The sequence below is a fragment of the Barbus barbus genome (assembly GCF_936440315.1).
Source record: "Barbus barbus genome assembly, chromosome: 21".
Taxonomy (NCBI): Eukaryota; Metazoa; Chordata; class Actinopteri; order Cypriniformes; family Cyprinidae; genus Barbus; species Barbus barbus.
This window is the reverse complement of record NC_136749.1, coordinates 25555828-25580332: the sequence shown is the minus strand read 5'-3', so window position 1 is coordinate 25580332 and position 24505 is coordinate 25555828. Positions and strand designations below refer to the sequence as shown.

Sequence of the window (24505 nt, the reverse complement as noted above, 5' to 3'; positions counted from 1 at the left end):
CTATCATTGTTACAGCAATAATCATTTTAAATAATAACTATTTGTTATTTACTTCAAAAATAATAATACAAATAATTATAATTATTATTATATATTTATTGATTTGTAGATATATAGATTATTATATTAGATTTGCTTTTAATTTACATATTATTTAATAACATTATAAAATTCGAAAAACTAAATTATGGATTTCTATTAGGAAATATAATATTATATTTTATAAAAAAAATTAAATGTACTTATTATATACACCATTTTAACAGCATTGACAGCAACAACAACAATAATAATAATAAATAACAACTATCAGTATTATTATTAATTAAATGTATTATTATTATTTAATTTAATATAGATGTTAACTTCAAAGACAGTTATCCAGCAAGCTTAATTTATGGCTGTTAAAGTTAAGGACAATGTCGCTGGACACTTTTATTTATTTTCTATTTTAATATTTTTGCATTCCCATTGATGTATGTTAATTATCTCCCATGGACTTACGTTAATCCATTTCTAAGGCGTTCTCAGGGTTTGCTGTAGTATTTTATGTAACTGTGTTACTGTGCATGCGTTATTTAAATAAATGGTTATTTTGTATTCTAAATTACAAAGCTTGTCATTTAATTTAGTAAAAATATGGTGTAAAACATGGAATTTTCTTCTTATTTAACATACATAGATATTTCATTAAACATTAGGTCATGAATATTTACCTCAAAGTCATGGAATTTTATTGGTAAAAATACAAACCCTGAATATTAGTTTATATTCTATTAGTAAGTATAATATAACAAAATATAATAAAATTAATATAATATGTTTTTAATAAAACAACAACAATAATAATAACATTATGCATAATTACTATATTCTATTAATATTAAATGTTTTTTCAAATTAAGTATAGAGAAAATTAATACAATACAAAAATATATGGGATAGAATAGAATACAATAGAAATGGAATATGGAGTAGATGTTAGTAGAATGGTGAAATGAGACTGTTTCTAATGTGCTGTAGTGAGAGTGATATGTAAACATGGCTCATACAGTGTGCAGTGCTGCAAAGCTACACTAAGACTTTAATTGCAAACATTGATCAGGCACATCTTTTGCTGTCTTATGAATCTGTCGAGTAGGCTGCAGTAAGAGCTTCTGTTAGTGTGTGTGTGTGTGCCCTGTCAGGAGGGGTGTCTCTCATGAAGTTTTTTGACAGAGGTCTCTCTCCCAGCTTTAGTTAAAGGTCAATGCGCTGTCTTCTGTGTGTTACTGTGGGAGTGTCCGTTTCTCCCTCTGGAGGTGACGTCTCTCTCCCTTCACATTCGCTTCTGCTGCCAACTAACAAAATGAATAATACACATAGAGACTGCATGCTGTTCCACATGGGTTTGTAGTTGAACTAAGTAGGGTTCTGGACACTGGGATTCATATGTAATGATCTGTTTCATCTGACAGTGTATTTAATTTTCCCAAAATATTATTAGCCAGTAATACTAATTATGATTTAATTCAGTCTTGATTGCTACCCTGTTGTTCACTAAAGATTCTGTTTCACTGAATTTAATGCACATTGACGTGTATATATAGTGTGTGTAATGTAACATGCAACCCAGATGTATTTTTGTATTATTTTAGCATTATATTTCTACAGTAAGTATCGGGAGTTCTGTCCTCTGTGAAAAACCATATTCTGCTGAGTCATTTAGAAGAGTGACGTAATTACTCACGGTTAAACAATGACTATTTCCTGTGGTTATTACACATCACACATGGATGGCATTTATTGCGCTATTATGGAGCTTTTCTAAAACCTTATGCAGCCTTCATAGACTACATATTAATATTTAAATATTTTTCAATATGTTTTCTTGTTCAAATTGGTCAGGAAGGAAGTAAATGTATCTTGTTTTAATTTGTGCTGCCTGTTATTGAGTATTTGGTAACACTTTACTTAAAGCCTTGAAGTATAATGTATTATAAAGGGTTATTAAAGGGGATAATGCATTATAATTATTCATACGCTGCATTGTAATGCATTCTATCTTGTCGTAAATTATTGTTTTACAATCTCTAACAATGAATTGATAAGTGTTATAATGTATTAACTGTAGATTCTACAATGCATTATAAGGTGCATTACAAGGCAAAATTAATTAATTACAACTTCTTTTATAATGCATTATACATAAAGGCTTTAAGTAAAGTGTTACCAAGTGTTCAAAATTTTCCACTTATGAGGTGCCTTAGAAGCCAGCAGGCAGTAGAAAGCCAGACAGCTCACTAGGTTTTGGAACAGAGCCGATGCATTCCTAACTCTCTGACGACATTAAATGAGTAACATTGTAATACAGGAAGACGCGTCTCCCCGCGAGTCTCATCGTCAGGATCATTAGAAGTGACACTGGTGCTGCTCTATAAAAGCTGAGTGTAAATACCCTCTGGAGACGCTGTGGAGACAGTAGGTGAGGCCTCCAAGGGCCCCCGGCTCCGCTGTTTCAGAAACATTAGGGTGTAACACTGCAGGAGCATCTCCAAGTGCTCTGATACATGATGAAATCAACACGAAACCTGAGACTTCATCTTCGGTGAGCAGCTCGCGTAAGTGTCTACCCATAGGAAAGAAACATCACAGATGAAATGGCTTTAATATCATGCATTTTAGGCTTTTGTCCTGAGAAAAAGAACCCCCAGTAATCTCATAAGTTTCCTTGAGAGTCTCAACAGTATCTCCAACTGAACTTGAAGATTTCTTAGATTATCTGAGCCATGCAATTATTTTATTCCTCCATATGCTTTCTGTACATCAGCAGTTACCTCATTTGTGCCTATTTTTAATTTTCCTAGGGATTTTAAAGCTGAAGCGTGTAATTCCAGGGTGAATGGAATCACTCATCTTCCATTGGTCTGAAAAAAGGTAGTCCGCCCCAAACCCATGCCATTGGACAGATTGGTATCCTCAAACAAACAGCAATGTTTTGACATATCGTTAACAGTACAGCCCCCCCCCCCCCCCCCCCCCGTTAACAGTACAGTCCCCCCCCCCCCCCAAAATGCCTTAATTTACTTAACTTGACTTTCTTTCTTCTGTGGAACAAAAAATAATATATTTTGAAGAGTGTTACATTCCAAAAAGTGAGTAAATGATGACAGAAATCTTCGGAACACAAATTAAGATATTTTGGATGGAATCTGAGAGCTCTCTGATTCTCCATAGACAGCAATGATATTATCACGATCAAGACACCGAAACGTAGTGAGGACATCTGTAAAATAGTCCATGTGACATCAGGGGTTCAACTGTAATTTTACGATGCTACGAGAATACTTTTTGTGCGCAAAGAAAAAAATAATAACATAATTTATTCAGCAATTCTTCTCCCCGAGTTACCGTCTTCCGCCATTTTGGAGAGTACTTTAATGAAAATGCAACCTCTGGGCAATATAATTTCTTTCTAGGTTAGAAACAGGGCAGCCCGAATTCACTGAGATGTTCCTTCGGTGTGTTATCATAGAAATAGAAAATGTAGTTCACACTTGACCCACACGTTAAACAGTTAGACCATCAGTGAGATCAAATAATGATCCAGGAGGACTCCACAGATTTGGCCGCCCAATAGAGGCCTTGTTCCCCAGCGCAGAGCGTCTTCAGGAGGCAAAACGGGCCCTTCTGCCTCGGCTTCTGATGGAATTTTAATCTCTCTCCATAAGCTTCACACGACCACATCAAGACTTAAGAGCCGGCAAGAAAAACCCCCCCGCCCTCTGTCTGTTTTAAAGGACAGCACTTTGAATGTCATTTGACAATTTCCTTTTAATTAGAACTAATTTACAGAAAGATGCCCACCAGCTAATCTTTACAGGATAATTAGCTTCTATTTTCTTTACTTTTAATTAAAAAGTGGAAAAGATTTAGCTGATCCATAAATAATTGTTCTTTTGAAATGTTCATCAAACTTCACACTTCTCTTTGGCATGAGTAATATTTAGATCTTATCATGGATTCTGTCTCCTTAGAGTTAGAGCAGCGATTTTTTTTTTTTTTGTATTATTATTTTTATCTGGGGTATTAAGAAGTGGAACTATCAATAATAGAAATAGGAACCAGAGGCAAATTAGAATTGAATTAATGAGGAATTTATTGCTTAAAAAAAAACTGCTGCCTCTTTCTTGCTGGAGTGAAATTGGAATCGCGGGTATATCCGTTTCAGAAATTGTTCCTTGATGGAGAAACATTGTTTTATCTCCAAGTGTTTAAGACTCCAATCACTTTCCTCTGAAAGCGCCTCATTTATTTCCTTGATATAAAATGGTCTTGATTTAAAACTAAAGCACTGAGAGCTCTAGAGCATTCATTCTCATTTACCTCAGAAGACATCAGCTTTTGGATGGTGACAGAAATAATGTCCTAACCAGGCACGAAACAACAACTACATGTGCTTTCACAATGACAGAGAAAATGCTGGACCTGACAGGCCAGTCAGAACATATTTGATGATTAATGTTACAGTTATAATTTCAAAGTGCCAAAAGATATTTGAATGATTTGATATACAGTATTTAAAGTGCCATTTACATCCCATTTTTTTCTGGTGTATTTTCGTCACAACCTAATATATTCCATAATGTGGTATATTTTAAAGATGTTCAGAACAAATGGGAGAGGACTTGCTTTTATCCATCGAAAATTGATTTGGATTGTGAAAAATGAGTGTTACATACTACAGTTGAGCCAAGTTGAGGGACTGAAAAGTCAGAGGAAAATTGTTGCGTATATGGAGGAAGACAAAGATTACGAAGACAAACATTGATTTTACTTTGAATATTGTCCACCAAAAAATAGTTTGCAACAAGACCATAAATGTTCATTTAAAAAGTAAAATGTGTCAATTTGAAACATTTTCATTCTGCTGTTATTAGTTTTTTATAATCCATTTTATCTTAAAAACAGAAGGCCAAAAGTGCAACATTCTGTTAACCCTTATTTGTTGCGAGGCTGAAGTGATTTGGTGTGATTAAAGTGTAGTGTGGCTTCACCTCAGGCTCAGAAATCCAGTGCAGAAGGCCGTTCACTTGTAAATGTCTCTCTCTGGAGCTCACTGGAGTTGATGTGGAGCAATCAGAGTTTTTCTGAAAGACGGCCCAGTCCAAATTGGGACAGAGCACAGGAGCTAATGAGAACTCACACCTGAGCTTCAGAGAGCAGGGTCTCTGTGATTGGTGTTGAACATTTGGAGGACGACCCTCAGCCTTTAATAGGCCTGTGGCACTGCCAGTTGGGTGCAAGGAGAGAGAGAGAAAAGTAGAGGCTCTGAGATTCTGGCATCTGTTGAAGCCCATCAGCTCGCTCAGAAACGCCTCCAGCATTTTAATGGCCTTGTCAAATGCCAGTCCTGTTTTTATGCCACTCCAATTCCGGTCTACTAGATGCTGAACACAGGATGTCTCACTTTCATATGCACACAATCCAGTAACTCTGCAAACTCAACAGCTCAGAGAGGCTTTGCTGTTTGTTAGCATGTACATGTGTGATTTTTCACAGTGCTTATGAAACTCTCTGTTCTGATTTGATCTTTATGGACTTTAGCTGCTATAGTAATTGAATCTTTTAATCATGGATCTGTGAGTTTAAACACATTAAACGTGCAACCCAGAAAACATGACCTAATTAAGATATAACCAGATGTTTTGGCCTCATTAACCATGAATATATTCAGATGTTTAGCTTTGAAAAACACTATATAGTGATTTTATGTATAAAAATATTTTAAACTCAAGGAAAAGGTTCCCATGGGCATGTAAATTCAGAAATATTAGCTTTCTGAGTGCAATTTCTATAAAAAAAAAAAAAAAACTATTTTGAGATTTTTTTGGTTAAAACCTGTGAACCCTGATTCTTTAATTTTAATTTTAAATATAAACACACATATATTATTTTTTAATATATTGTTAAGAGGTTGCACTTTAATGTCTTTGTTATATATTTCATTCCAGTATCAACTTTGTCTCGTTTCTCCTTACATTTGAGTTCACTTTCATCTCTGTGATATCTTGATAAATCTGAGCACAGTTTGAGACATTGTTGAGATCTCTTCTCAAACTCTAAAGATAACAGATCACTTTTTCTCAGGAGAAATATCTGAAAAAGTCTCCATTTGATGTACATTTGTTCTCCATTTAATCTCATTGATGTCTAGGATAAAAACATTCTGTGGTTATATTAGTTGACTCTCTATATGTTTTGGTAAAGATGTTCTACCAGCTGCTTTTCAGTAGTAGTTCAATCAAAATATGAATATGTGTGAATCTAATGGAGGTTAACCGAACAATTTAGCAGCTTCAGAAGAGTTGCGCTGAGACGTGTGTGTGTGTGTGTGTGTGCATGTACTTTCAAACCAGAATGTCCCAACACCACACCAGAATCTGTCTTTGGCCCACAAAAGGCAGGTTTCCGTCCAAGTCTGGCAGGGTTTGGGTTGGTCTGGATGTCCCTATAGGCCTTCACGCGGCATTATGTATTCGTGTTGGGTCTCAGGTGCTCGCTGTGTGTTTTATCCTCGGGCCAAGCTCGATCCCGTTTTCAATGGCACAGCCAGATGAAAAAACGACTGCTGTAGGTGCGAGCAGAATGATTTCCACGCTTGTAGAGATCTGCTGCTTTGTTCTATGCGATTCAATTACCTCTACCCTAATTAGGAGCCATAGAGAAGACCCAGACTGTGATGGGACTCCACACTGTGGCTCCTGCTGATAAAGTGTGCTATCACCATCAGAGGCCCCAGATGAGCCCCGGCCCACCTCCAAACGCGTGTACGCGGCCCCACCGCCGGCCAATCCCCAACACCGACCAGTTTTTTTTTGAAGTTTAGAATTCAATTTCAAAATAATTTAATGTTTCTCCTCTTACTTGTTAAGGCTCGTCGGGGTTAGCCAGAGTTTAGATTTGAAGTGCGGTGACATGTTATGAATGATCAATTTAGCAATGACTTTTTGATTTGCGGCTTCCCTTGTGCATATTTCCAGCACGTGTCTTGTTTAGAGACAGCGAGCAGACGTATCTTTGCATCTCTGGGCTGATGTTTATCTCGCAGGGTTCGCTGGGTGAATAGAGGATCATGTGAATGTGAGGTAGCGCTGTGCTATATTAGTATACACTGCTGCAGCTTGAGTGGTGGAGTTTTATTATGACTTCTTAAAGCAGGGATTCACAAACTTTTTTTGTCAGCCGAATACCTTGGACCTAAAATATCTACTTGAATATTTTAAGTTAACCCATGTTTCTAAGGGCTCTATATTGTCAAAACTTTGCTGAAAAAACTGTTGTATGCAATCTGATAGATGCCTTCTGTCACGAGTTTTATAGTTTAGATTTGGTTTTGTAAGTAAAATACCTTTTAGTATAATTGTAAAAATGTCCACCTTTAAAAATATCCACAGATTTTTAGAAAGTCAATGTAAGAATAACTTTTATATTATTGGTAATATTTCAAGATGAACACTTACTGAACTGAAGTAGCTTACGTTTGTTTATCGAATCCATATGTCATTTTTTTTTTAAATAATGTTTAAATGTCAGTCATATCAAATATACATATATACATTACTCTTTTGAGGAATGTTTATTTCTCTCAATAATTATTGTATTGCATTGCAATAAATGTTTTAGATATACAGTACAAGATATCGAGTGACCTGATATTTATTTTTCCTTCTTAAGTATATTCAGCTCCATATTCTCCTATAAAGCCTGATGTATCAAGTATGATACTCCACAAAAAAACACATATGGCATTAAAAAAAAAAACTTTTTTTTTTTTATTTCATTTTATTAATTAGCTTTTTATCAACTCACAAAGTCTAGTTCGGGAAACCCTGTCTTACAGTTCACCCAAAAATGAAAATACTGTCAAAATTTCTTCCATATAACACAAAAGCAGAATGTTAAAGCAGCTCTTTTTTTATACAGTGAAAGTGAATGGTGACCAGGGGCTTTCAAGCTCAAAAAAGGATCAGAAAAGTAGTCCATATGACCTTAAGCCCTATATTTCAAGTCCCTGAGATGAGGATGAATAGCTGATGACAGAATTGTTGTGTTTGGGCTTGCTATGCCTTGCAACATGCGCTAAATAAGTTGCATTCATAAACAGTTTTTCAAATGTTTTACCTATGCAGTAAATTGAATTCACTGTAGTATTTGTGCTTTTATGCATACATCCAACAGTTCTGTCAGCATATGACTGACACAGAGACAAATTTCTGTTAGCTTAACAACACAGATCAATTTTCCACCGCTAGCTGAAAAGCTGCAGTTCGCCAATAGACCATCAAAAAGCGTTTTGTGTAAAATGGATCACAAAGCCTGCGGTTTTCACATGACTTTCATTTTCAAAGAATCTTCATCTAACGAGAGTCTCTCTCTATCTCGTAATATATCTGGTCTCATTGATTTTCTCTCTCGGGTTCAAGCGATTCTCTGATGGTGTCAGAGGGCGGCGTCTGGCGCATTTGGCCCCTCTGAGCATCTGCAAACCGCAGCCAGTGTTCAGCCGTCAGGAGATTGATTATGACAGACTTTTAAACAGTACACAACTAAATATAGCGCGCTACAGCACTATCAGAAAATGAGCTAGGAGTGCGGGCCTAGTCGTTTAGAAAGTCATTATTCTTATCGTTTGCTGTCTCTGAAATTATTTCAGGTCTCTTCATGCAATGAATGCAGTATAATAAGCCAAACGTGCAAAGGGCTTGAACTTCGGTAATCGAAGCAGGTCAGTGAAGTAGCCTTTTAAAACACGACTTCGATGCAAGGATCCAATGGATTTGAAGTGAGCGTTCAGACTGTTGTGATACATTTCATGTATCTGTAAAATGTCTTTCTTGTGAATGGTAATCATACAGTACCCTAAAACTTATGTTTCTCAGAGATCTGACGCTTAAATATGACTTATACTGATGTGTCCTTATGTAATCAGCTTTGATTCAGACAAAGTAAATCACATGTTTTGATATTTGTGATGAAAACAGGGCATTCAGTTATTACCTGAAGGTTTGGATAGATACTAGCAGACGATTCCAGTCTCTCATACCATGTAATAATACGAAATGGAGGTATCAGTATTTTAATGTCACTCATTAGTGATGAATCGTAATTTATTTCTCATTAATGCATTAAAAGACAATCTGTAACTGCACGTCTGGTAATTCATTTTAATGACAAATGTAGCAAAATATATGCGGAGATGCGCAAAAAATAGATTTTCATAACTGCACTGCAGACTGGAATAAGGATGCTGAAAAATCAACTTTGCATCACATGAATAAATAACAGTTTTAAATATATTTAAATAGAAAACATATATTTTAAGTTGTAATAACATTTCACAATATCGCTGCTTTTACTGCATTTTCAATCAAATAAATGCAGCCTCGGTGTGCATAAAAGACTTCTTTCAAAAACATTCAAAAAATCTTACCAGTTCCAAACTTTTGAATGGTAATATGTCATATTTACACTTTGTTTGTATTTCTCGAGTCATTTAAAGACATTTAAAGCTGTGGGTGATGGTTTTTCAGGACACCTCCCCATCAGCTTTTGTTTGAACAGTGTTTTCAGAAACCCTTCTCCCAGTCGCTCCTCATCCTCTCAGGGAGAAGTGTCAGGCCTCAGCGGTTCAGAGCGGATGATATCTCTCTGCCCATCTGCTTTTAGCATATTGAGAGAACGCCAGGCGCCGCTTCCCTCCGTGAGTCGGTGAAAGGCCCGAGTGCGATTAGATCATAAAACTGTAGCCTAATTTAAACGCCGGCTCTCCATCGCTTCACACCGTGTCTATTAGAGATCTGTGCACTAATTCTTTTCATGTAGCATGAGTCCTGCAGATGTAGCACACTATAAATGAGTCATTTAGCAGTCTTAATGAACAGAGACGGCCGTTTGGGAAGATCAGGCAGTGCTCGACGGTGCTCTGTGCAGGAAGAAAGGACTCTTCACGGAATTTATTGCTTTATTAAAGTGAACGTCTCGACTGTTACAAATGAACAAAATGACACGTTAAGTGGTGTACTTAGGATGTCAACTTCCCTAACTTGAGAATATATGGGAATTTTGACGTGCAAAAGGTCATTTGTGCTTATTATGATGGTTTGATAGAGAAACTGAATGTCAGGAAGCTAAATTTTTTACATTTCCTGATTTTTTGGCATTTTGAATGGTTGCAAAAGTGTTTCCAAGATGATTTGAGTGGTTGTTAGCATGTTGCTATACAGTTGCTATGTCGTTCTAGGTAGTTGCATTGCTAGGTATTATTATAATGTATTTTTGAGGAAAAATCTCTCACATTAAGTATATGATCGATAGATGGTACAAGTAGTATGTGCTGTATAATGCTGAGATACACTACTATTTTTTATAATTTTGAAAGTCAAAATGTAATTTATTCTCCTGATGGCATTTTTCTGATGGCATTTTTCTTTAAATAGATAGTTCAAAAGGTTTGAATTTGAAATCTTTTGTAACATATTAAATGTATTTACTGTAGCAACCTTGTTGAATAAAAGTATTAATTTCTTTCTTTCTTTCAAATGAATAAAACCATTGAAAAGAAGTGTATACAAAAAAAGTATTGGTGCTAAATGCACTGAGTATTAAATTAATATTTATTTTACATATTCTTTTGCAGAGAAAAAAACATTTCAAATGCAGTCTGACCCTTTCCCCCCCCCCCCCCCCCCCCCTATACAATTTTACATGGAAGCAATTCCACCAATGCCTTTGATTGTAGCAAAATCATAATATGCAAATACCCCCCCCCACACACACACAAAAAGTACAGCTACAAGCTAAAGTCAAGAAATCATTCAGATTTAAAGAAATAACATTGCACAGTGCAGAGAAAAAAATTAATCAATGGAAAAAATGTCTCCTTTAAGATTGCACCGGTGTATTACCTGGAGGCATGAAATGTAAATGGAAAATCAACATTGTATCCTGTGATAAGACGGACAAATTAATAAAGGCATTTTCTGTCCTCCGCTCCTGCTGACGTCGGTGTTAAAAGTCAGTAGGTCGTGCGAGAGGAACTTTTCTCGCAGATGAAGAGGGTTTCACAGGTTTGACATCGGCTGAGAAGCGGCAGTGCTCCACACGTGCAGCAGCGGTCATGAGGATACTCAGTCAAGTGGGCCACAGGAAACACTTTCCTGAGGAGAGATTATGTTATGAATACTAGTGTACAGCATACGGCGCAGCATGTACTGTATTCTGCCTACTATTTCACAAAAATATTATAGGAAACAGTATTCAGTATGCAGCAGTGCTGCTACATTGTTGCATTTGGAATTCAGGGAATGCCAGCCAGTTGTCATCTAGGAAATACTTATCATTACTGTTTGTTAAAAAAAAAAAAAAAAAGAAGTCATTGGGTGGTCTGATCAAATAATCAGTCTAATAAAATACAGTATTGCTTTCAATTCAGTTAGCTGGTCAAATTAAGTGTACTGCATTGTGGAATACAGTTTGCAAGTATAAAATTTAGTGTATAAACTGCATTCTGGAAAACTACTTTTAGTAGCGTGGTACTATTTCATTTTGAACATATAGGTGTTGTTTGATGTAGAAAAATGAGTGCAAATGCAGTTTGTATAGTGAAATTCTGTGGCTTTGTTTCAAAAGCCGAAAGCTGCCTTTCTATTAAGAATCCTAACTAAGTAGAACCTCAGCATTGACTTGGATTTGTACTGTGTGTGTCAGAGGAATAGTGCTTAAAGGGTTAGTTCACCCAAAAATGAAAATTCTGTCATTAATTACTCACCCTCATGTCGTTACAAACCTGTAAGACCTTCGTTTATCTTCGCAACACAAATTAAGATATTTTTGATGAAATCTGAGAGCTCTCTGACCCTCTGTAGACAGCTACGAGAACACATTTTGTGCGCAAAGAAAACAATAATAACAATTTATTCAACAATCCTTCTTCACCTAAAAAGTAACATTGGATCAAACATGAATTTTTTTTAAAGAAAAAATTCTTGTAAAACATACTCAACATAATCAACTTCGAAAGTTCCTGAAACATGCGCTATACAAGTGTAAGTGTTCCTGCCTGGCAGCGTCTCACTTAAACAGTCTGATTGTGCTGTGTTCTGTGTGTAGGTCCACTAGATGGAGGTCTGGAGGAGGAAGAGGAGGAGTGCATATCAGACGCAAATGAACTCAGTGCTAAAGAGGAGTTTTCAGTGGAGGAAAACTTTCCTGCTGACTTTGAGCCAGACAACCTCACCTGTGAGGACATGGAGTACTTCTGCGGCAAAGGTCAGATATTTCTGACGCTTCTACTTCTACCATATATAGCACAACCTCTCATGTAGAAGATGTATAAACCATGAATTGTTTAGATATTCATCACAGTGCATATCCTAGTGAAGTGAATTGTAGCATTTGAAGAAATTCAGTTTTGCTAATTGATTCCCAGCTGAAGTCTGATTCGGAGGTGTCTCTGATCACTGGTTTGATGGCAGTTTTAAACCAAAGCTTGAACACACACTGTTTTGGCTGGGCTCTTAGAGGCGTGGGAAAATCTCCAGCAACCTCTACGTCCAGGTTTGGATTGGCTCCCTTTGATATCCGATTCTCACTATGTACCTGAAAACAGGAGTTTGATCTAGGCAACGGCAACCAGTGCGCTGGCTAACCTTTAGTCATGTTCTAGCCAGGATTTACCATGGGGAATGAAACATACTTGAGCTTTTATCGCTTAAAGGCATAGTTCATCCAAAAATAAACATTCTGTCCTCATTTGCTCACCTTTATGTTGTTCCAAACCTGAATGCCTTTATACATACAAATAATGAGCTTGTTTAGCAGAATGTTGACACTGCTCTTTTTCATACTACAAAAAGGGATTGGTACAAAATGAATAGAAGAAAACATAAAAGTTGTCTATATGACTTGTATGCTATATTTCAAGTCTTCTAAAGGCATACTCGTTGGTTCCTGTCTGTCTCCTGATCAGTATTGATATGATGCGTCTTGAGACTTTACAGTTAATTTTCAGGACTTATTTTATGGTGAGATAATTCAGACATGTACTACCATTCAAATGTCTAAGTATTTTTACGTAGAATGTAGTATTTATTCAACAAAGATGCATTGAAATGATCAGAAATGACATTAAAGCAATTTATAATGTTACAAAATATTTATATTTAAACAAATTATGTTCTGAACTTTGTATTCATCAAAGAATCCTGAAAAAGAATGTATCACCGTTTCCACAAAAATTAATAAGCTGAACTATTTTCAGAATACAGTAATACTTAAAAATGTTTTTTTGAGTAGCAAAGCAGCATATTAGAATGATTTCTAAAGGATCATGTGACACTGAAGACTAATGATGCTGAAAATTCAGCTTTGCATCACAGGAATTAATTACATCTTTATTAAAAAAACAGTTATTTTAAATTGTAATAATATTTCACAGTATTGCTGTTTTTACTGTATAGGTTTGATCAAATAAATGCAGCCTTGATGAGACTTCTTTGAAATACATTAAAATCTTGCCGACATCAAACTTTTGAACAGTAGTGTACACACTTTTTAAAATGTACTAGTTTTTTTTTAAGTCAGAATTATTTTTCAGCTCAATTTCTTCCTTGCTGTAGAAACAGTTTAAAGGGGAATCTTGCAGAACAAGTAGGTTAACCTTTAGTTAGCATTTGGTTTAATAGCACATGATTTGTTATGCATGTACAATAGTACAGCTCGCTTGAAATGTGTTGGTTAAGCATTTGCATGTGTTTGCTGGGTGTTTTGGGACTGATGTCTGTCTCATACCAGTTCAGTCAGTTTGTGCCTTTTCTATGATCTTATTCCTTTTATGTATTGGTCACACCTGACTGATTTACAGTGTGTTTTAGTTCAAAGTTGTGAGTATGTGTGGACCCCAGCACACCCCTCAAGAAACCCTTCTCAGAGTTGGTGCTTTGAATGTCCCTCTGCCTCAAACAGAAATGTTTTTAAATTACGTTTCTTTTACAACCCACGTTGCCCAGAGGGATTTCATACAAGGTTTGTCTTTGAGGAGCAGAATCTTTTTATGTCTTGCGCAAGGTGGGCTCCGTTTTAATGGTTTTCCTTTTGTTCTACCCGTAAAGGTGTAACAGGCGTGAAACGCGTGAACCTTAGAACTAATGGCAGTTTGGCAATATTTGGTTTCAGGGTCAAATGAAAATCTTCATATGTGCTTTTGTTTCCCGCTGCTGGATTGAATGTGCTTGGAGAAGGCCTGCTGATGAATACAGTTTTACTTTGTTTTGTTTGTGGAGCTTTAATGCAGATTCTCAATGGATAAAATACAGTATTGAGATGCTAAATTCAATTACTATTACTAAAAGATCCCAAGGTCATTTATTATATTTAGAAATTAATTAGGGAAAATGTAAAGACGTCATGTATAGTAGATGTCTATATAAATGTGTCGTTTTCATTGGTGGGATTCATGAAAGAACCACTTTGGTGAATCTACAGATTCAATTTAAGTATTCAAATGAGCCCTTAAGTTACAAAAATAATTAGTAGGGTTTGACAGGGGTCGCAAACTTTGTCACAATTTGTGTTTTAGTACCATGATATTATTTATTTTTGCCTTTTCTTTGTATTTGTTTATTTACTGTATATTTCTTATTTTATTTTTATCTATATTGTTTTTTGTTTTTTTCATTTCTGCATACTAAATGTTTTTTGCACATAGTATTCTTTTAAGTATTTCATCATAGTACTCTGGAAATACCATCAGTCCCATGGTAAACATTTAAGTACCATAGTAACACACTTTTATACGGCTTGGTCCAAGTTTTTGAGTATGTACTTATATCAAAGCCATTCGATGGCCTCTTTTGTCTCAAGCACCACCAAGTTTTAGAAAATCTCCTCCTTTGAACTTTTTTGATGGCTTTGCTAAAACGAAGACCAACAGTGGTCCAAATTTTCAACTCTTTTACTTCCGAGATGCTTTAGTAATCTTCCCGTCGTCATATGCGAGGGGTTTGCGTCAGATTTCTCAAGCTCCCTATCAGCTGCAATTCGGCTCTAAGTCTTTCGTGTCCTCGAATTCTTCGGACAAGTTCCCATTCTCTTCCCGTTAACGCACAGTACAAGCTCATCAGGTGTATTCATTTCCCTCTGATCCTCTGCTCAATTAGATCTCTTTAAAGCGCATTTAGCCCAGCGTCTGAGTGGCTTAAATTCACTCCACTTACGCAGAAGTGCTATGAATTGAAGGCAAACGCAATCCTGGTGGCATTAAACGGTTTATGTGTGTTATTCCTCAGCTATAGGACGGCAGAGAGGGTTCTCTTGATTAAGTAAACCCTCTCAAATGAGATGGCGGGCTGTAATTAGCCCGAGCAGAGTCAAACGTTAGAGCTTTAAAAAGCAGTCACTCATCCCTGGGCCTTTATCTGTTCTGGAGAATAAGGTCTGCTGTGTGAAGTTCCTCGCTGGCAGGCGGGTGCTCCATGGCTGGCTCGTAGTTCAGTGGTCGTGTATCTTTGTCGGCATTTGCCGACAACTAGCTTGTCAGGAGAACCTAAAACCTCCATTAAAAGTTTCATCCTATAATAGGCATTAAAAAGCTGTCTGAACAAAAAGAGGAATCACCCGTCTTCATTAACTCACCAAGCCCTTATTAACTGTGATCGGACGACGGTGAAGGAGCAAAGAAGCTTAAATTCACAGAGGTCAGGTGGTTGGACACCAATAAAGCATCATCCATCTGCTTGAGTTTGAATCTATTGCACCTTACAGCTCACGGTTTGAAATGGAATTAAGCAGAATTGTTAAGAGAAATCAGAATTGGTAAATGCCTTACGATTCCCATTCCTTGTCAAATGGGCTGAAGATCCAGACATCTTCAGGTCATACAAAAAGGGATGGGAACCATAAAGTATTATTTGTAATGTTTAGGATTCTTTAAAGGTTCCATTAACGATTCTTTTGAAAAATAAGCAAACTTACCACACCAGTCTGTTGACACTTCAACTGATTTGTAATCATTGATTCACTAAAAAGAATTGGTTCATAAGAATCATTCACTTGGAATTGGATAACACTGGTCACACTGTATGTTTCTACAGCAGGTACAGCAAGAACGGGCATGTAATGAAAGTATTTTTTTTTTTATTAAACCAGATAAGAACTGCTTTTTATTCACAAATTCGCAATTCACTTAAAATTCACTTAAATTTGTTCAGGAATCGGATTACACTTTGCTCTGTTCTGTATGTTTCTACAGTGTTCCTTCTGCATTAGCAGCGTATTACACATTCAGGAACCATTTCATAATGAAAATATTAATTTCTGTATTTTTAATTTTTTTTGTCAAACTCTATAAGAATTGGTTCTTATTCATAAGTATTTGATTCACTATAAAGAAGTGGTTCATAAGAGTAATTTATTTAGTAATTGGATTACACTTGTAGCGCTGGACTGTATGTTTCACAATGCGGCATTACATCATAAAAATATGTTAATGTCTTTATTTTATTTAATCTAAGAACTGGTGCTTATTCTTACTGTATGTGTTTAATTCGCTGTAAAGAAGTGGCTCATAAGAGTCATTTTTTCAGTAATTGATGTTCCTTCTGCATTAGCAGTGTATTACATGTTATACATTCATTTCTGTATTTTTTAAATCAAACTGTAATAGAATTTATTCTTATTCATAAGTATTTGTAAAGAAGTGGCTCATAAGAGTCTTTTGTTCAGTAATCGGATTGCGCTGTCCTGTATGTCTCTACAATGATCCGTTTGCCTTGCTATATTCAAAAACTGTTACTTAATGAAAATAATTTGATTTCTGTATTTTTAATCTTTGTTTAATTGAATATATGTACTTACAGTATCTATGACTCTTCAGCACACTATAGCTTGAACTTTCAATGTCCAACACCATTGATATGCTCTGATGACATCATTCATAACGTTGTGAAAAACCACACACACAAAAAAACTAGCTGTTTGGTTTATAACAGTAAGCGCTCACAAAAACCATCATGCATTATGATCAGTAAATCTTTTTGAAGCGTCGACTCTTTGCACATCACTCATTCCAATTCCCACCAGCCTCTGTGGAACCAAATACCCTGAAACAGCAGAGTGGTTCCTCTCTGCGCCGACCCTAAACTGTTTGGAGAGGGTCTCGGCTTCAGTGGCATCGTTGCGCACTCATGTACCATGAAATGATTGAGACGCTTCCGTCAATGGCTTCATACGAAATGGTTTCGAAACAGCATAGGCGCACTGTGAAATGAAGTCCCTGCCGATGAATAGAGTGAGTCTAGCGCACAAACGTGAATAAACATGAAACCTGAGGCCTGTCGGAAGAGATGGGCCTCCTTATTTGAAATAGAAGATGGAGGGAAATAAAGAGAAAAAAGGCACCCCTGATAGTCCAGAGAGACAACCTTGTTGTCTCCTTGACAATTGAAGCAGCCCCCCTCCAAACAACTTCCTTTTCACAGTCAATTTCACATTTATGGGCGCTGCGCTTGTGAACAAGTTTCAAACTGAAATTTACAAGCCGCTGTCACACTCGCTGCTATAATTGTGAGAATGCTGGTGTTATATTTTTTTTGTAGTTTTACAGAAATTGTGAAATTCGACCTTGCTTCCGTTTTTCCATTCTTGTAAATGTTTATTTTGGGAGCAGCTGAGTTGGTCTGCTTTTTTTGCGGTTGTGAACTCTTCAAACCAATAGCGAATGTTGGCTTTACTAATCAGAAGAAATCTCAAGAAAGCTGCAGAATAAACATGTTCAATATGAATTAATTGATCTTAATGACAGCATCAAGATTCCATTCTGGTCTGATGGTATCACAGCGGAGAAAGACTTGAATAATTATGAGTCATTTTAGCCCGTAGCAAGGTGCCACTTCCGAACAGATCCTTTGAATTTGGGCGGCCTTACGACGCGAGCCAGTAAACAGTGCACAGTAGAATTAATTACGCTCTTCTTTGTGCCGCTTCCTCTCTAATCGGGATCTTCGGCTGCAGAAAGATCTATTCACTACATTTCTCCCGGCGCTGATGGTAAAGCGAGGAGAATATGGGAAAATGCTCATTTGCGCAGCGATAAGATGAAAGACGCATCCCTTTAGCCCTGTTTGACTCTGTGCAGGAAATCATTCATTAATGTTTGTTAAGTATGACAATCTAGCCTGGCCAGATCTACATACTCCAGACGGCATCGCATGGAGAGATAACGCAGGCCAGCAGCAGCCAGAAGAGAGCACAGCCAGTTCCTGTAATGATGGGGAATTTATGGGCCTTTAAAGAGATAGTGCCGAGGCCTTCCACTAATCACACACTCCACCGGGGTGCTGGGTGGGATTTTGCTGGGTTATTTTCCTTTTTTCTTGTCCGTACTGGAGGCATTTGAATTTTTTTGTAATCAGCTTCCGAGAGCTGCATGCCACTGCAGATTATTGGGCGGAAAAGTGAAACTGCAGACTTTGTTTGAGTATTTGTTGTACAGCTGTCTCTAGTTTTTACAGGGAAATCTGTTTATTTAACAGCAGTTCACTTTATAAAGTCCTCAATTACCACTGCTTTAAATGGAGGGGAAATATTGGCTTCCTAAGTGGCCACCCATCACCAAGCATAACAAAATTAGCACTTTATCTTCAAAACACACAGGATACATAATTCAAAAGTTCCCATTATTAGAAAACAATTCAACGAGGCAGTTTTGGTCATGTAATAGCTAGAGCCGTTTTTCTCTTTTTGCTCACACTAAGAAAGTCTTTCGCTTTATTAAACATACAGTACACACAGAGGGAACAGAAATGGGTAAATTGCTAACAACAGACACTTCCAGTCTTACTGGAAAAATAATTGTTGTACTCTTGATAAATGGATACCCAAATCCTTTACAAACAATTACTGTGGTACATTAATAGCATCAAATACTTCGATATATTCAGAACCATGCTACTTAAAGTGAGCATGAAATGCTCTTTATAACTATTTTAATTTATAATCTGATGTTTTGTTTTCTTGGAATAAAATAGGTGTTCAATGAGAAAAAAATTGGGTAGATCCTTTGGGAATTGATTGGATTGTGAAAAGTGGGTGTTATGTACCAGAATGGAGGAGAAATAATAAAAAAGAGAAAAAAGAAATGAATAACTGAAACTAAGAGGTACTCATGACACCAGCCAAAAACAATAAAAATGTTGTTTAATTTTACTAAAATTTATTTATTTATTTAAATTAATGTGTACTGCAAATTTTATTTAATGTTTTTTTTTTTTAATTATTATTTCTATTGCTATCAAACAATTAATTGCGATTAATCGCATCCAAAATAAAAGTTTGTTTACATAATATATATGTGTGTACTGTATATATTTATTATGTATATATAAATACACACACATGCATGTATATAATTAAGAAAACAATTATATTTGTATATAAAATATATTTATATATAATATAAATATATACATGTGAATGCATGTAAATATTTTAAAAAATATATACTGTATGAGTGTGTATTTATATATGCATAATAAATATACACAGTACACACACATATTATGTAAACAAAAACTTTTATTTTGGATGCGATTAATTGTTTGACAGCACTAATTATTTCTATATCTGTACTCCAAGGTGGGTGGAAAAAAAATGTATGGTACCATCACAGTAAAAAAAAAAAAAATGAGGAAAACAAAACATGGTACCATATATTTGGTGCAAAATAGTATATGCAAGGATATGACCATTGAAATAGTTATTTTCAGTGAGAGTAATAAGAAATATTTATCATAGTCTATTCTTTTAGTCACGTTGTTATACCATTAGAATACAAAATAATGTTTTAGCATACTAAATGCTTTTTTCATTTCTTGCACAGATATTGTGTTTATAGGTGAATCTTTCTGTGGATGTCTAGACTATAGTATTTGTCCATTTGATCTCAGTTTGTTGGGATTAGAAAGCTCAGATCACCCTCACCAGATTGACATTTTCAAGGGCTTCCTTGGTAGAACAATGCTGAGAGGAAGAGAAAAGCCAATATGACTTTGTGTCTACCTTGCTGCAGGAGCTGTTTGTGTAAATCGCCTATAAGCTTATTGACCCGCATGCGTGTCACTGCCATTAGACAGAACAGAGGAGCTGCGATCTGATTGGCTGATTTCTCACTAATTCTATCCTAATGTCTGACATATGCATGCATGCATATGCATCAATCTCTTACTCTTTTTCTTTTTTAGACCAGTGAGCAGAAGGGCTGTAAACCTTATGTCTGTCCCACCTCATTTGACACGGATTTAAACGAACCGGTTTCGGACCCTAGTGAGCTCTACAAAGGCAGCTACCTTCCTAGGCAGCATCCTAATTGTCAGAAGTGACTGATTTGAAACGCTTTTCACAAGCAGCAATTCATTCAACGGTCACTCACACTGCATCACACAAAAGTCTTGGCAAGCTCAAAGTTAATTCCAATTCGATTATAGGCATTAGCATGTTGCTAAGCTAATGACTCAATGCTCTAATTAACATAAAAACACATGGCACACAAAAATATTGGATTAAATACTGTATTTTAATCTGATATCCAAATGAGTAAATCCGTCCAAATAAAGATGCTTTTAGATGTGTTTTCCATGTATGTATTTTTAAAATAATTTGAATAGTCCTTTTCTCTTTCTGATCAAGTTTATTTAATCTTGGCATTGTGTACTATGAATATGGTTGGTTCTAATGATAAATTGTTTGTGATGCTACACATATTTCTAAGTTGCTTTGGATAAAAGTATCTGGTAAATGAGTAAATGTAAAGGGACAATTAATTTTTTTTAAGGATAGCGAATATGAAACTGTCTGACCAATGAAGTATGGAATTGATCTTGTGGGCTTTTTATGCATTTTTTATGAGTGCATGTATTTTTTTCTAGCCATATATAACAAAAATGCAATGTAATGTCCATGTATGTCAAGTGTTATTCATCAGATGAATCAATCAATTAATTCTTTCTTATTCTGAACAATTTTGATTATTACTTCTAAATGTAAAAAATGTCAAATACACAGTAAACGATATGTTAATATTATAATTGAAATACAAAAAGCTTGTCATTTATTTTTTTAATCCAATAAATTCAGCCTTTGTGAGCATAAACGCCTAAAAGAAAAATTAGCGAAGCCAAACAATTTTAAAATAATTGGCTGGTCGCATGGTTTCATGCTTCAACAATTAAAAAACACGTCTTTACATCTTTTCCAAAAGCACTTTCTGTCTAACTATCTAGCTTGTTCTGCTCTAGCATTTAGCTTGTATTGGTTTTCTCTTGAATGAATTGTGTTATTCTGATTTGTAAGTCACTTTGGATGAAAGTGCTAAATTAATACATTTAGAAATGGGAATGTTGGAGTGAATATCTGGGGCATTTTGCCCTGAGCCCTGGTTAATTTCTGACCCTGTTATTTATCTGCCTGCTGGGAAGCAGGATGGATATTTATATAAACTGCATACAAGAGTGACAAAGGAGGGATGCAAAAATACAGGCAAGATGTGCACTAAACAAAAAATAAAAGGTATATGTGACTCCTGACTTGAATTAAAAAAAAGTCAGAATATATTCTTTTGCATGTAAGTCTTCTTCATTTTCTACAGGTCATTTCTGTTGCACTGTACCTGCTTGGCGCAATATTTTCCCGGCGGATTCCCTCCATGTTCCTGAAATAAACTTCATCAAGCGGCTGTGACACTTGTTTCCTGCGAGGTTGCCTGGGCGATTGTGTTTAAAATGCATTGCAAACGGTGTTAGATAGAAGGCAGAAAATCCTTAATCACTGCTTAATTAACGAATCATCTTGTAGCTTCATTTCCTGAGCGGTAATTAAACAGTTCCAAGACGGTTCGTTACAGGGCTTAACATGTTCGCCGGAGATCAAGGTAGAGCCTTTAATGTTATCTCGCTGCCTTCCCAAACTCGCTACACTAGAAAGGAACTGTTGATATTGCCTTTTGTTATCCTTATGGTAATGCTCAATGAGTATGCTAAGGAGCTTCTCAAGGCCTGACAATACAAATAGTGAGGCACTTTTTAACGGGAGAGTGAGGAGGACAGAATGAATATAAAAAGCTGAGCCCTAGCAGGAACTTGCATGCAGGAAAATAGGTCAGAATGACCTCATGTGCAGTAAGTAGGGCAGCGTGGCCCTCTCCTCTCGCCCGGGTGTGCAGAGGCAAGCAAGAAGCTGCGATCCTTTTGGCCATGTTTACTGCCTGCCTTTGAAGTGAACCACGTCTTAACTGGCTTAAACACACCGTGGCGAGAGAATTTGATCTTTAGATTAACCCATCTGGATGGACCAGTGTGTGTTTGAGGACCATGGTGAAGGCCGTTCCGCCGCGTTAGAGGGTCGCTGAGACACTGACACGAAGCATCTGTACTCAAACTGTGACGCCAGTGTGCTTTGTGGGACAAAATGACCATCTATCTATCTATCTATCTATCTATCTATCTATCTATCTATCTATCTATCTATCTATCTATCTATCTATCTATCTATCTATCTATCTATCTATCTATCTATCTATCTATCTATCTATCTATCTATCTATCTATCTATCTATCTATCTATCTATCTATCGTATAAGTGTAAACAAAACGTTTACAGCTTCTGTTAAATGTACAATCACAAATATATGATTTATTTATTGTGTTTTTAGGGGAAGAGAACGGCAACAGAGAAACAGGAGAGACAGAGATGGAAACAGACAGTGGGAAGACCAGACACCCCCCTCTGGAGCCAGAGGAATGGGACGGTCCACGTAAGTGCATCATCTGATCGTGTTAAATCACATGTGTTTGTGTTATAGAACCATGAATCTTGACAATATGTTTCATAATTGTGATTTTATATCTCCAGTTCTCACTTTACATGAAGTATCTGTACAGACAATATGTTGTCTGATTTATTGTTATTTCCTTTTGTATGAAAGCCCTTTTCAAACTGACTGTGATGGACAAGAAAGATAATTTTGTGACATTGGCAATATCAACTTGTAAACCAAAAGTCACCATGGGCTTTTAGTACAAAATCTGTTGACTTTGAGGTATCTGTATGCTAGTATTCTCCCAAATGTTGACTAGTTGAACTTTTAACCAGTGATATTTAATATATCATTGAAATACTCTTAGGCTTTTTTAAAAACTTTTCCATATTCATTTTAATTTAAAATAAAGTTTTTTTTTTTTTTTTTTTAATATATTTTTTTTCAATGTAATTGTAGTTTGTATTATTTTTTTTAATTGTATTTATTTATTAATTTCATTTTATTTTTATTTCAAGTAAAATAAAACTTTATTGTTTTAGTTTTGGTTCTAGTTAACTATAATAACCCTGCTTTTAACAGATATACACATTTGGTAAAAACTGACCAAATATATTGACAAATCATCTTGCATTCAGAGGTGCATCCAAATGTTTTTTCAATAAAATACTCTTTAGAATGAGAATGCCCCTCCACCAATACAATATCCTTCTGACTAGCATTAGCAAGAGGCAAATCATGGTTTAGGCCGTGATGTAAACTAAAGTCTATGTAAAAAAGAACAAACACTTTGATGTAATATCGCAATTGTTAAAATGCATATGAACAAGAATTTAAATCATAAGTACACTATTAAAAGGAATGTTCCAAAAGATGGGTTTTGCATTGATGCCATAGAAGAACCATTTTGGGTTCTCCAAATGAAACCATCAATGCCTTTATTTTTGAGAGTGTAATTTTTTAATGGATAAATAAGTTGTTTATTAGGCATTTAAGTAATTCTGAGAAATAAAGTCACAGGTGTGAGAAATAAAGTCAAAATTAATCAACAAGTAGCATGTTTTTAAGTGTTGGGCCTCCATTGGTTTCTTAGCATGAGCACCTAATGACCTGGTCCAAAGCCCTTCTTGGATTGGTTTTCATCTCCTGGAGACTTTCTGCACCACAAAAGCTTCCTGATTTTATATGCTGGAGAACAGAAATATCAGAGAGGAAAACCAGTGCTCAGTGCCCCTCTGATATGATACTCAATCCTGAAGGTCCAATCCAGCACGCGATCATTCCTGGCCCTCCTTTAACCGTTTAGCCCATTAGCTAGCGGCCAGTAATCACTTGTAAGCGGCTCATTATGACACGTTTTAAATGAATCCATCTGGGATCAGGGGATTTCAGACGCTCAATAGCAGGACATCTAAAGATATCCTTGACAAGGCCACCCGACAGAGGTAAAACTCTCGGCTGCTTCTGAAGACTTAATGAGCTCTTGAATTACGAAGAGCGTATTTTTTCTAACTTATGTTGAATTGTGATGTGGTGATCTGCTTTTGATCACAGTCTCATTGTATTAACATAAAGAAAAAACAGTGACCGTGTTACTAAGGAAAGGAGGCAAAATGGTGCACAGCAGCATTTACTACACTTTTTGTGCTTGCTTTTTTA

General features: G+C 36.0%; 1 protein-coding gene across 2 annotated transcripts in view; it reads left to right on the top strand.

Moving 5' to 3' along the window:
• The window catches only part of LOC306887020 (zinc finger protein ZFPM2-like), a 162393-nt gene that overhangs the window by 28215 nt on the left and 109673 nt on the right, over positions 1-24505 (top strand). Inside the window, exons 2-3 of one of the 2 annotated variants that reach the window (XM_079444478.1) lie at positions 12151-12309; positions 22742-22843. In XM_079444478.1, coding sequence (XP_079300604.1) covers positions 12151-12309; positions 22742-22843 — 261 coding nt within the window. The remainder of the gene's footprint in view (positions 1-12150; positions 12310-22741; positions 22844-24505) is intronic. The other variant, XM_079444479.1, reaches the window with a different exon arrangement.